Genomic DNA, 12,440 nt, shown 5'->3' on the forward strand with positions numbered 1-12,440 from the left:
GCACTTCCGTATGGTGTGCTCCAATAAACGGTCCGGAGCACGTTTCCTTGCTTCGCAAACCGAAAAGCATGCTTCAGTGGGCGATTTGGATTGAAATCCTATGTTCTTATTGGCCGAGACGGATTTTTTGCTCCTTCGCGGGTTCACTGCTCTCATCCGGATCACCGATTGGAATAAGCCATTAGAAAGCTCTGCAGTAAAGAAAAACTGGACGATAGCGTTAATGGGTTAATGCCCATATGTGCAGAATTGGTCATTCTCTACTTTACTTTCGCATGTCCCTGGGAGTCCTCATACCACTCCTGGCGCAGTGGTGCAGCGGTTAAGCGATGCGTGCACTGCCCTGCGATGGCAGGTGCTGCCACCGATAGGGCTGGTGAGACCCAGGTTGCGCTTCCCGAGAACATCTCGCGACCAGTCATTATTTTCACTGCCACCTGCCACGATGGGCAGTTCGCACAGAATCCGGTGGGCAGGTTGTGATGACGTCGCAAGGTCACGTGTCCTATGTGGCCCATCAACCTCCTAGGTTGCTTGTCTGGGGATTTTTCGTGGATTTTTCGCTCACGGCCAATGACGCCGACGATGGCGCCTGCTTTTAACGCTGTCGCGTTGAAAGTTAACTTAGAATGCACCAGTTGGATCTCGTTAGCGTCTGTTTGACGCATTTCTGTTTGAATGCACGGTGTTCCATCGCAGATATACGTATAAGAAGTAGCCAGCAGACCACCTCACCAATCACCCATTTGCTGATGACATTGCTAATGTCTGCTGAGCTCGGGTTAGGGATTGCAGCGTGTGATTGAGGACCTTGACACGCAATGTACGATGGCAGGCTTGTAATTATTTCGAAGAAAATAAAAGTAATCTGAACAATCTTGGAAGGGAACCACAAAGTAAGGTGTTGGACGTTGTAAGGGAGTATATGGTGACCGCAGATTAGCACCGCAAGAAATAAATGATCAAGTGGATAAAAGTTGTCTCAAATGCATTGTGCGGGCGTTGCAATGTGGCAGCGGTTTACCGATATCCCTGAAACGGAAAGTATGGAATACGGTCGAGCCGACTTATAACAGCCGCAGTTATAACGAACGCTCGTTTATTACGAACTAGGGTGAGCTGCCGTGAAAATATATATTCTATGGCTATGGCACTGCGTCGCAGATAAAACGAACGACCGTGGCCGCACCACTCGGTTATAACGAACCAGGGGGTTATAACGAACGAGGAGGAGCGGAGGGCATAAGTGCATCCGCCCTGGAACCAGCAGTGAGGGTTCTCATTTAATATTTTCCTGTGTCAATGCGTTCGATTCTAGAAATAACAGCGAAGCCATAGACTGGGAAAGTTAAGAGATGCTCCCACGCTTTGTTTGTGCAGTTTTTTTTTCTCAACCCCGTCCCCGTGACGGAGGAACACAGCGAAGCAGTGTACAAGCTACGCTGCTTCGTTGCACACGCCATGCTTCCACCCACTTTCGTGTCCACCCTGAAGCTCACCTGGATGAAAGTGAAGACCAGCCGCGTATTTAAAGCCATGCGCTATATACATGACCGGTGATAGCCAACACTGCATGCGTTGCCACATGGGCTATCCGTGGTAGAGGTTTCAAGAATAGGAAAAAAAGATATATCCTCGATAGAATGCAGGAACTTCTATGGGCAGCTGGTGGGAATGTACCTCTGTGCATCTCACGTATGCATCTCAGCATTTCACATGTGCATCTGCAAATCTTTTTTTTTAACTCAGATGCAGTCGTTTGAAATGGCAATTCGCCTGATCTTGTATATTTTACCTCGGTTCTATTCGCGCGTGCCTGCAGCTCGTGCAGCGCGCATATTCGGGGGCAAAAAGGGATGTTTGTGCAAAGTTTATTTAGGTTTAAAAAAATCTGCTGGCAGCAAAGAAAAAAAAAACACTTGGTCAGAGTGAGCCATGAAGGCTCCTCAGGAAGCTACCGTAGCTTTTATGCAGTGCATAAAAGTGAAGTGGAATTTCACACTTCTTCGGTATTTTCAAATTGTTAGTGTTTAGTAGACCTGGCTACTTTTCCGGTCGTTGTTCCGTGGCCTTAATACATTCCTCTGGTATTTTGGCACAAGCCTGCCCGAAGAAATAGCTCTGATAACGTGAAATTTGATTTAAAAAAAAACTGCTCTAGACAGGCATAATATGCCCCGGAGGCACGTTATATATAGCAGCTAGTAGGAGCCTTTGAATCGGCAGAGCTGAGAGTGCGTCTGTAGACAGCTAAATATATTTGAGTGCAAACAATTCTGTTGAGCGAAATCCGTTTCAGTGCAAACACTCCTATCTGCGAGTCACTTAGGCTAAATTAGTTCGCCCACTTCCAAACGCTATATATGCGGATATATTCCTGTCCTTGTGGGCCTCAGCGCATCCGGTTCGCTGGCACCGCTGGCAAGGTTCACGCTTGGACGGTCAACTCTCTTATCACGGACGGAGCCGACACTACAGAGAGCCTCTGGGTATCGGCGAGGCTGTTTGCTCACGTGTAGTATTGCTCTCGCCTCGTTGCCAGTTGGGCAAAGCTGCGCAACAGCAACGATCTCTCTTATCCGGTCCCCGCTCGCCGGTCTACCACTCCAACAGCCTGAACGATTTGGGCTTCGGAGAAATGCGACTCCCGTGCTGTTTTTCGGCCGCATACCGACGCTGAATTTTTGCGAAGTACTCGTTGTGCGTTTTTTTTTTTTGTCCGCATTTGACCTGTTTGAGATTCGCCATTCACCTGATTGCGTTGAGCTACTGCAGCCCATGGGGTCGCTGGATCGGGTCCCAGTCACGGTGGCCGCATTTCGATGTAAGCGCTATGCGAAAACGGCCGTGTGATGAGCGATTGTCGATGCACACGGTTAACATGTTCACTGCGCCATGGGTCGCCTGTGGGTCGCGTCATTTGTTCATGCTTCGCGGGCGCCAGTCGTGGATCACACAATAAAGCCGTGGGACAGATTTTATTCTGCGGTCCTCTTTCGTAGACCTCACAATAAAACTTGACCCACGGCTTCATCATGTGACCCACTATTGGTGGCCGCACAGCACGAATAAATGACGTCACGCACCGGTGACGCGCGACGCAGTGAACGCGTTAAGGAACCCCAGGTTCGAGATTAATCCGCAGACCTCGTAGCCCACGTTTTAGACGCCACACACTTCCATGCCGCCACTATTCGGCGCTAATGGCTTTGTGCATTGATACCTGCACGAGCAGCGCTGTCGGGCTTCTGCAGCTTCGGTAACTAAAAGTGGCTTTCATCCCAGCCTTGCAATTGATGATAACTTCGATATGGAAAGAGTGACGGTCGTTTCGGATAGCTTTTCCACCTTGAGCGGCTTACAACACGTAAGAAGAGTGCTGAAGCCCTGCTCTGCAACTTGCGAAAACCTCCATGCAGGGACGAAATCCAACAGTCCTGAGCGTGGCTCTGCTCCGCCATGCCATGTTGCCCAACTGCGTACAGTGTGTACGCGCGCGTAGCGCGGCCCCTTTGCTTCGTTGGCGCGTCTCGCTTCTTCGGTCCTTTCGTGCGTCTTCGGCGATATCTTGCATGCTTTCGTGCCCAGTGACAGCGAGGAGCGCGCTTGTGCTCTCTCCCGCAACCTTGCAGCTCTCGCCTGTTGGACAACCGCAAGGTTGAGACTGCCCCATCGTTAGTGTCCCTAAGGACCACGAAATCTTATCATTGTACAATAAAAGTAAACGTATAGGACGTACTCTCCTGTCTGCAGGTGTTTGCAAGGTGCATAGTGCCTCGAATAGAGGGCATCTGCGTACATTCAGGTAGTCTCTTTTCCTTGTCGTCTCATAAATCATAAATGACATCAGAGATGGAAACATACGTTGCCGTGGTTGTTTTGCGAGTATCCACTGCCGCTTCGTTCCTTATTCATTCCCATGCAATCTTCATTGCGTGCCGCGCAGAGGAATGAACCAGTGGCGTCGCCAGGTTTATATTCGTTCCTCGTACTTTCGTGACGTAAGCGTTTCGTCTTTAAAAAAGAAATCCGTGTTATAGCATCTTTCTATTACGGCTGCGGCGCAGCCACCTTTTTCCTGTGCAATTTTTTTTTCACCCCTGAGTATATTGCGCCCTGTATAGTGCCGACATCATGCATATTTCATCGCACCCACCACTCGCTTCAAGTTTTCCGGCCTCGTGCCAGAGCTGTTAGCTGTTCCATGTGCCACAAAACAACTGAGACGGCCTCCTTTCAGAATGTGGCATCATATCTGCCCTTCATCGTTTGTTGAAAATTTAACGAGTCACCTTTGTAACTGGAGGTGTGTGACATCGCTACTTTCCATTTTTGTGCGTTCATTTCAGTTCGAACTGAAAAAAAAGGAAACGATAAACGTACGCCTAACTTTTTTTTTTGAAATTCGGCTTTAACCTAGAAAAGTTAGCATCATTGAAGTGCACCCCACAGCTTGCTGGCGATTGAGTTCTAGTTTCAATCACTAACGAGAGAGAATTGACGAGCGCGGAATATAGGATCCCGTGACAAAATGGAATCGTTGGATTAAATGTGCAGTTGTGTGCTCTGGGGAGCTTCGTTAATTCGTTACTTTAGACGGCGGTTAAGATAGCGTCTACACCGCTCATAAGAGGGGCTCAGTTTTGCTACATCGGAGAAAGCTTTGTGAGCCTTCTGACATTTGACGCTTGGATTTGGCTTTAGCGTTGACGCTGCGCCGTTGGTCGCCACAGCACGGCCGGACTGCACGCGCTACCCTCGAGACGGGCTGTGGCCGCAGCAGTTCGTTTCTCGGCAGTGTCGACAGGTGGCGCGTCGGTGTGGTTTAGTTGACAAGCAAATATCTGGACAGCAGTAAGGGGGCAAATCAGCAATTATCGGTTAAGAAAAAGGTTAAAGGAACAGAGAGAGCTTTGTGGAAAACAGGGATGCTGACGAAATCGGCACTAGAAACATACCGGACCTTTAAACAGGAAATTGTCAAAGAAAATATCTATGATAATTGTAGGGGAAGTTCTTTGTTGTTTGAGGCCAGGACTGGAGTTTTGCGGACTAAGGTACCAGGAGATAGACACTTTGTGCATTGCGTGCGGAGAGGAGGAGGAAACAGCTGAACACTTGATACTTTTCTGTAAAGGGCTTCACCCTACAGTGGAAGCGGGGCTGACTTACCCAAGGCATTAAGGTTTAGGGATAGTGAAGGGAAAGTGGATTTTAAGAGGTTAGAAGTAACCAAGCGAAGGTTATCTGATTGGTGGCTAAAAGCAAAACAGGAGTAAAATTTCACAAGACATGGCTAGGTGGCTTGAGCCACCGCCCGATGTAAAGGGTTCAGCCGTATCCATCCATCCATCCATCCATCCATCCATCCATCCATCCATCCATCCATCCGTTTATCTCTGCAAGGATGATAGCGAAATGGTGAAAGCGTGCACAAACCGGCGTTGGCGAGCGAAGATCAGTGGAGGGAGAGGTCACAGTGCAACGCTGAGCTCCGTATGCATGCGCACTGGCGTAGTGCAGCAAAATCGCGGCTGTCGAATGTATTGCGGCGCACCAGAGTCGGCGCTGCTGCCTATTTATGCCTGTCTCACATGCAAACAGCGAAAACGCTCGCGATTTATGCCGTCGCTGCGCAGAAACCTGTTCCGAGCCGTCGCGTCGGCTCTAACGGCCAAAGCGACGAGGTTCCAACAAGTTGGAAATTCGCTTACTAGCTTGCATGTGAACCAGACTTTACTCTCTGATTTATTTTAGACGCACGCTGGATGCAGAGTAAGAGGCTCCGTCGCCTCATCAAGTTTGGTCTAATAGCGCCTTCTTCTCACAGGCGGTCATCACCTATTTAGAGCCATTGCTTTGTCAAAGTGCACGCATGGTTTGTGTATCCGTAACAAACCAGCGTCTCCGAAAAGTGTCACGTTCTGGCTGCCGTGGCGGTTCAGTGATATGCTCCCATCACCGCCGCCCTCGCGTGGACTACAAAATTCGAAGCCCCCTGGCTCCTTCTAGATTTCTGTAGCGGTCATTTTTTCTTTCCAATTCGAGGCTTTGCTCTTTTAAAGCGATTGCTGCTTCCGTAGTTCGTTACATGAGTGAAGACGTGACAGGTGATACTCCTTTGTCACCTTTATGGGGAGCCTTTCGGTTACGACAGGACGAATGCCAGAAAAAACAGCTTTGACTCTGTAGTCTTCATCCACATACTCTGAACAAGTTACACCACGATTGGCTGCGAACAGCAATCTATAAACGTGGAGAATTTCATTAGGCTCGATAGATTAGATGAGGGCTTAATCGCAGTTTGAAAACTACGCGACGCATTACACGCCGCTTCCGCGAACGGCGTCCACAAGAACCGGCGGCACTGACGTCACAGCCACCTGAACCTGCTCTGCCCGCGCACTAAAGTGGCTTGCATACAACTTCAGAACGCAGCGGCAATTGCCCCTCAGAAGAGGCCATCAGCCAACGGTATCGACCGACTCTCATGGCGTCGCGGGATCCCCTTGCACCTGCTAGCGTGACGTCGCTGGGGGCTGACAGGTGCGAGGCGATAAGCCAAGACGTCATGACAATCAGTCGACACCATCCGTGGCCTGGGGGGACTCCTTTGAGGGGCATTTATCGCATCGTTCTTGAGTTGCATTCAACTCAGGAGCGGCGAAGCGCCGAATGCTTCTCAAAGGGAGCCCTGCAATGGCGTCAACCGATTGTCATGAGGCCGCGGATAATCCCTTAATCCGTGGCTTATCCCCTTTTACCTTAAAGCCCCTGCGGTTTCGCACTACCAGGTCCAAGGGATTAACCACGTTGTAATGTTAACTGGTCAACGCCATTGGCTGGAGGGCTTCTTTTAATGGGAATTCGCCGCTTCGTTATTGAGTTGTGTCCGACAATAGTAATGCTGGGTGCAACCCCGTTCGCGCGGTTTCGGTCGCTTCTGACCGACTGCGCTCGTGGATGTAAGTGCTTGCCCAGTCGTTTAGCCACAAACGTTTCGCTTTTAGTTGAGTGTGAAGAATTAAGTCCGCAGCATGGATAGTATGCTGCTCGGTCGATTGAGGTGAAATATGCTTCGAATATCCCTTTGGCACCCTCGGGTGGATTTGTTTAACGTTTCATTTATCTGTACTTTGACTTCTTTGTCGTATGCATGGCGAAGCGTGGTTCCAGGCGCGGCAGTGTTCAAAACACGCAGGGAGGACCTCCTGCGTTTGCAGGATTTCTGGGGAGCACACTTACGCACCAGACACTAAAAGCTGCTTGGTTATCTTCAACTTATCATCGCCAGCTGGCAGAGATTACCCCGGGTGTGGCTTGTAGAAAGTCAAGGCACACACGGTGGGTAAAGCGCACCGCAAAGATCTACAGCACTGCCTCTGTCGTTGACGACCGCGCGTTGCTAGTGCCGAGAAGCAGTGCGCGGTGACCGTGTCTAATGGGAAAGGGACGAGGCAAAGCCTCCTGGAGAGGCCAGGGGGGAATCACCAGGACCGAAAAGATCTGCTTTTATTTCTGTTGTTTCTTTTTATTTTGCTTTCTCGTGAGGTTCTTATTTTGGCATATTTTCTACAGTCGGGCATTGCTTTCTTTTGTGCAGTATGCGGCGTGGTGACAGCAGATTTTCTAAGTGGCCTTGTCCACTGGGCGGCCGACACCTGGGGAAGTGTGGAGCTGCCAGTCATTGGAAAGGTGCGTACACTGCCTGCCTTACAGTCATGCCGGTCGGCTGCACGCTGAAGCGCTGTATTCAGCCGACTGTCCAGAGGGGTACCGCAGAACGCTCGTGTGCTGCTGCTAGTGGAGCGAAGACATTTCACCATAGTGTTCCCACTGCTTTGAAGTGCAGCAAATTCGATTCACCATTGTGCTCCCACTGTTTCGTGGTGTTTTCTGTGCTGGCTTTATTGTTGTTTTGCTTCATAATTCGACATTTAGTGATGTCTTTCCCACACTGCCACGACCCTTACCTTTGGGCTGGCACTGGCAGTATTGTCAATAAATAAATAAACCCGTACATATATAGTAGCGCTAGGCAACAAAGACATCAGCCTAGAAGACGGGACGAGCAGTAACTTTCAACTGTAGAGCAATATTAGAAGGTATTGAACTGTCTTCCTACTGAAGAATCAAAATTTCAGGGAGATAGATTTTTTCACTCGCAGTACTGGCGGTAAGTGCGTTAGCACACCTTCTATCGCAGTACAGGAACGCGAGATTCTTATACTGGACAGCATCTTGTGAGCGTGGACTGATTCTTCCTGATATCACGCTTATATATTTCCATTCTGTGTGAATAAACCTTCAGTTGAAAGCTAACGCTCGTCCCGTCTTCTAGGCTGTTGTCTTTGCTATCTTGCGCTACTATGTATATGCATAACCGACTATAGCCCACCTTTCTGTTATTTACTTTCCGTTAGAGGCCAGCGGTCATTTGAGATCCTATAAAGCCAAATATAAAACCATTCTGGCATCGGTGCCATTCTTCAACGTTTTAAAATGGTCAGAGATGCAGGTTTCGCCGTGAATACTACTCAGCTGTGCAATGGCGTAAATGTCGTGTATGTTTCGCCAATTTTGTATGCACCTTTCTGCAGTAAAGGTCATTGCGACTTAACGACGAGCAAGTTGGTTGGCCGAGCCTCTGAAATTGTTTTAAATAACACTCGCATCCTATGATAAAGCAAGACACGTTCTGGCTTGTTCCGTTTTCTTATTTTAGCTATGACTGAACAACAGAACTCAAAGCGCGAAAGGCAAGAAAGCGAAGAATAAAACTAAATTGTCGTTTTGGGTTCCGAACGGAACTTTTATCGACAGTATTAAAAATAGCGTTGATCCCTGTTCGTCTTCCGGCATAGATGAAATGAAAGAAAGGCGCACTGAGTGGCGTGGTGGCGTCGCCGTTTAATCACGACGCGCTCATAAACCGCCATGTTTAACGTTGCGAACTAAGCCGCTGTTGCGCTAAGATAAGTTAATTTATAGTTTCGAATTCCTCGGCCAAACAAAAAAAAAAAAACAGCGAGGGGGACCCAGCGGCCGACTGCACAAAAAAAAAAAAATTGTGTACTCATGAGTTCAGTTTAGAGTCCCTCTGAGATCACGTGATAGGGAATTGTAGTGTTAAATTTTAAGCTTAGCGCTTGCGGTGTATGATAGGAGGCAGCATTCGCCCCTTGGACACCTTCGCACGTCGTGTGCAGCTGTCGCTGTACTTATTCTCCCGGGTATTTCGGCGCACGAAGACGCGACCTGCCACGGAAGGGGGGTTGGCCTAAAGCGGCGAGAGTGGGCAGAACCACGGCGTCGCTCCTGGATGTGACGGCATTAATGGCTGTTGGCGTCTTTCACAAGTGCACTTAACGAGTCTCATTCGCTCTCTCAGATTCCTTAACTTTTTTTTTTTCCAAGTTCGCTCAACCGACGCTAGTTCTTTTCTACAAATCATGGCCGTGCCGGTTAACTACAGAGCGGCCATCCTGCGACGTCCTGTTCTCGCCTCCGTGCTCGACGCCGTATCGGCCGACGGAAAGAAGCGACCGACGAATCCTCTGGGGGGCCGCCTCCGTCCGCCTGGAGGCCTCCTCTCATTCACGCTCCGTGAACGTGCTTTCCCTGCCGGTGCCGTGAACGACCCGCTGCGCGACGGTGCGTGTACGCCACACGCGTGGACCGTTCATCTCAGAGCCCGCTCCTCAGTTGTGCGCCGGCGCCGCATCTTGCGCGTGCAGCGAGGAAGAAGCTTCCATGTACACGCGCTTGCCTCATTTGCTCTCTGTGCGAGTATAACGCGAGAATTAGTTGAGAGTCACTTGAGACAGCGCCTCGCACTGTATTCATATCCGTGGTGCGAAATACATAATCCCTAAATATCACCCCAGCTTCCCGCTTCAAAATGCGGCGAGCTTGGCGAGCGACCAGCGCTAGGGTTTATGTCCTGATGGGAGGACGGGAGAGAAAAGTTAGACGGAATAGGGCGGTCGCGGCTGGTGCATGACAGGGCCAGTCGGAGAATCTGGGAGATGAATTTGCAGTGAAAGCGGGCTGCTGCTGATGATGATGGAAAGGGGAGGGGGGGGGGGGGGGGGGCATGGCGTTCGGGCCGAGTTCCGCCAAAAAAGGTGCAGGAGGTGCAGTCTCGCGTGTACTCGCCTAGCATTTCGGCACTGCTGGTGAGGCAGTTCAGAGGCAGGGAGACAATTTGGGGGGAGAGGGGTTGTGTAAAAGTTTCATGCTCGGGTCATGTACGGGCCGCGCGCCACCGCTAGTACTCTCGGTATCACCGCTACGGTGGCTCAGTGGTTATGGCGCTCGGCTGCTGACCCGAAAGACGCGGGTTCGATCCCGGCTGCGGCGGTCGAATTTCGATGGAGGCGAAGTTGTAGAAGCCCGTGTACTGTGCTATGTCAGTGCACGTTAAAGAACCCCAGGTGGTCGAAATTTCCGGAGCCCTTCCCTACGGCGTCCCTCATAGCCTGAGTCGCTTTGGGACGTTAAACCCTCATAAACCATGAACCAAACTACTCGCGGTATCGCGCGACTAGCGATCGCGACGTCGCCGATGTACGGGCCGCGCGTCGCCGTTCAATATGCTCGCGGTGCGTACCGCTCGACTGGCGATCGCGACGTCGACGATGTACGGGCCGCGCATCGCCGCTCACTGCTCGCGGTGCGCACCGCGCGACTGGCGATCGCGACCTCGGCGATGTACGGGCCACGCGGCACCGTTCACTGCTCGCGGTGCATATCACGCGACTGGCGATCGCGACGTCGGCGATGTACGGGCCGCGCGGCACCGTTCACTGCTCGCGACTTCGGCGATGTACGGGCTGCGCGCGTCGCCGCTCACTGCTCGCGGTGCGCACCGCGCGACTGGCGATCGCGACGTCGGCGATGTATATGGTCGGGCAGCGTTTGGTGGTGGAGGATTCGGTCACAGCGCTCCCGTTCGTATCTTCCGCAGTGGGGCGTGGAGTTGCTCGAATTTCTGCCCATTGCACACAGTGCAGTCTGAACAGGGCATTTTACGAATTCGTATCATCCCGGAATTCGTATCAGCCGTATCGAGATTCGGTGTCGCCCATCTCGCAGACCACTGACAGCGCCTCAAGCGGCCAGAAAATAAAACCTGCTAGTACGTACCACCTGCAGGTGAAAATGTCCGAATGGGATTTTTTATGGTCCCAGTTCAAATGGTTTATTGGCTCATTCCCTGTAGCTGCTGGGACTATTAGCTGCTGGGACCAGTAGCCACTGGAACCAGTAACATGCAATGCTGACAGCAGGAAAATCTATCTGGATAAGCATCCGTGTAAATAGTCCTTAGATTTCTAATCTTTCTGAAAAGTTACCAAATGTTTTAAAGATTTTCTTAATGATAATAAGCACACTCCAAAAATTCAGGAAAGTAGAAGCAACCTACACTAAAATGTGTCACCCTGCAGAACCACGCACATCTGCATATAGCGAGAATACACAGCTTTAATCGTAGCAAGCACCAACAACAAAGCACTGCAATACACGTGACTTATATGAGAAACATACACTCGCGCTAGTAAAACTATTACTATGAGCTCATGCATGTCGCCGCGGTGGCTGAGTGGTTACGGCGCTCGGCTGCCGGCCCGAAAGACGCGGGTTCGATCCCGGCCGCGGCGGTCGAATTTCGATGGAGGCGAAATTCTAGAGGCCCGTGTACTGTGCGATGTCAGTGCACGTTAAAGAACCCCAGGTGGTCGAAATTTCCGGAGCCCTTCACTACGGCGTCTCTCATAGCCAGAGTCGCTTTGGGACGTTAAACCCCCTTAAACCATAAACTATGAGCTCATGCTTATATACTCTCTCATAAAGGGCATCCACAGCTGTTAGTGGGGAACAGTTAATAGACAGTTTCCTCACTAAATTTCAGCACTATTTTTGCAAGTTATAGCAGAAAAACTCAGAAGAGAATTAGGTGCAAATCTTGTTAATTAAGGAATACCATTACAATATAAACAACAGAAAAAAGTTGTCAATTGAACAACAAAAAGCTCTCTGTAGGAGCCAGTAGATCCCACTTCAGAACCAGAAGTTCCCAGCAGGAACCAGAAGAGGCTCCTTACATGAACCATTTCAACCACCAGCAAACCAGAAGGCTTCCTTCTGCAACCAGTAGACCACAGCACAAAACCAGAAGGCTTCCTTCTGGGATCAGTAGGTCCAAGCAAAAAACCAGTTGGTGCCCTACAGGGACCATTTCAATCAGTGGAAAACCAGAAGGCTTCCTTCTGGCACCAGATGAAACCATTAGAAACCAGCAGAATCCCATTAACAAATTTTCACCTGGCCATGTCGGAAGTGCCTCAAGCGACAAAAAAAAAATAAAACCTGTAACCTGCAGTTACCACTATAGGTAACTGAAACGCACCTGTTTCTATCATTCTTTACCATTTTTG

General features: G+C 50.1%; 1 protein-coding gene across 2 annotated transcripts in view; it reads left to right on the forward strand.

The window, feature by feature from the left end:
• Positions 1 to 12,440, forward strand: part of LOC144115231 (plasmanylethanolamine desaturase 1-like) — a 211,206-nt gene that overhangs the window by 165,849 nt on the left and 32,917 nt on the right. For both annotated transcript variants that reach the window (XR_013311309.1, XM_077649510.1), the window contains exon 3: positions 7,604 to 7,695. Coding sequence is in view for 1 of the 2 variants with exons in the window: in XM_077649510.1 (XP_077505636.1) it covers positions 7,604 to 7,695 (92 nt within the window). In the remaining variant the exon portion in view is untranslated. The remainder of the gene's footprint in view (positions 1 to 7,603; positions 7,696 to 12,440) is intronic.

This window comes from Amblyomma americanum, chromosome 1, assembly GCF_052857255.1.
Source record: "Amblyomma americanum isolate KBUSLIRL-KWMA chromosome 1, ASM5285725v1, whole genome shotgun sequence".
Lineage (NCBI taxonomy): Eukaryota > Metazoa > Arthropoda > Arachnida > Ixodida > Ixodidae > Amblyomma > Amblyomma americanum.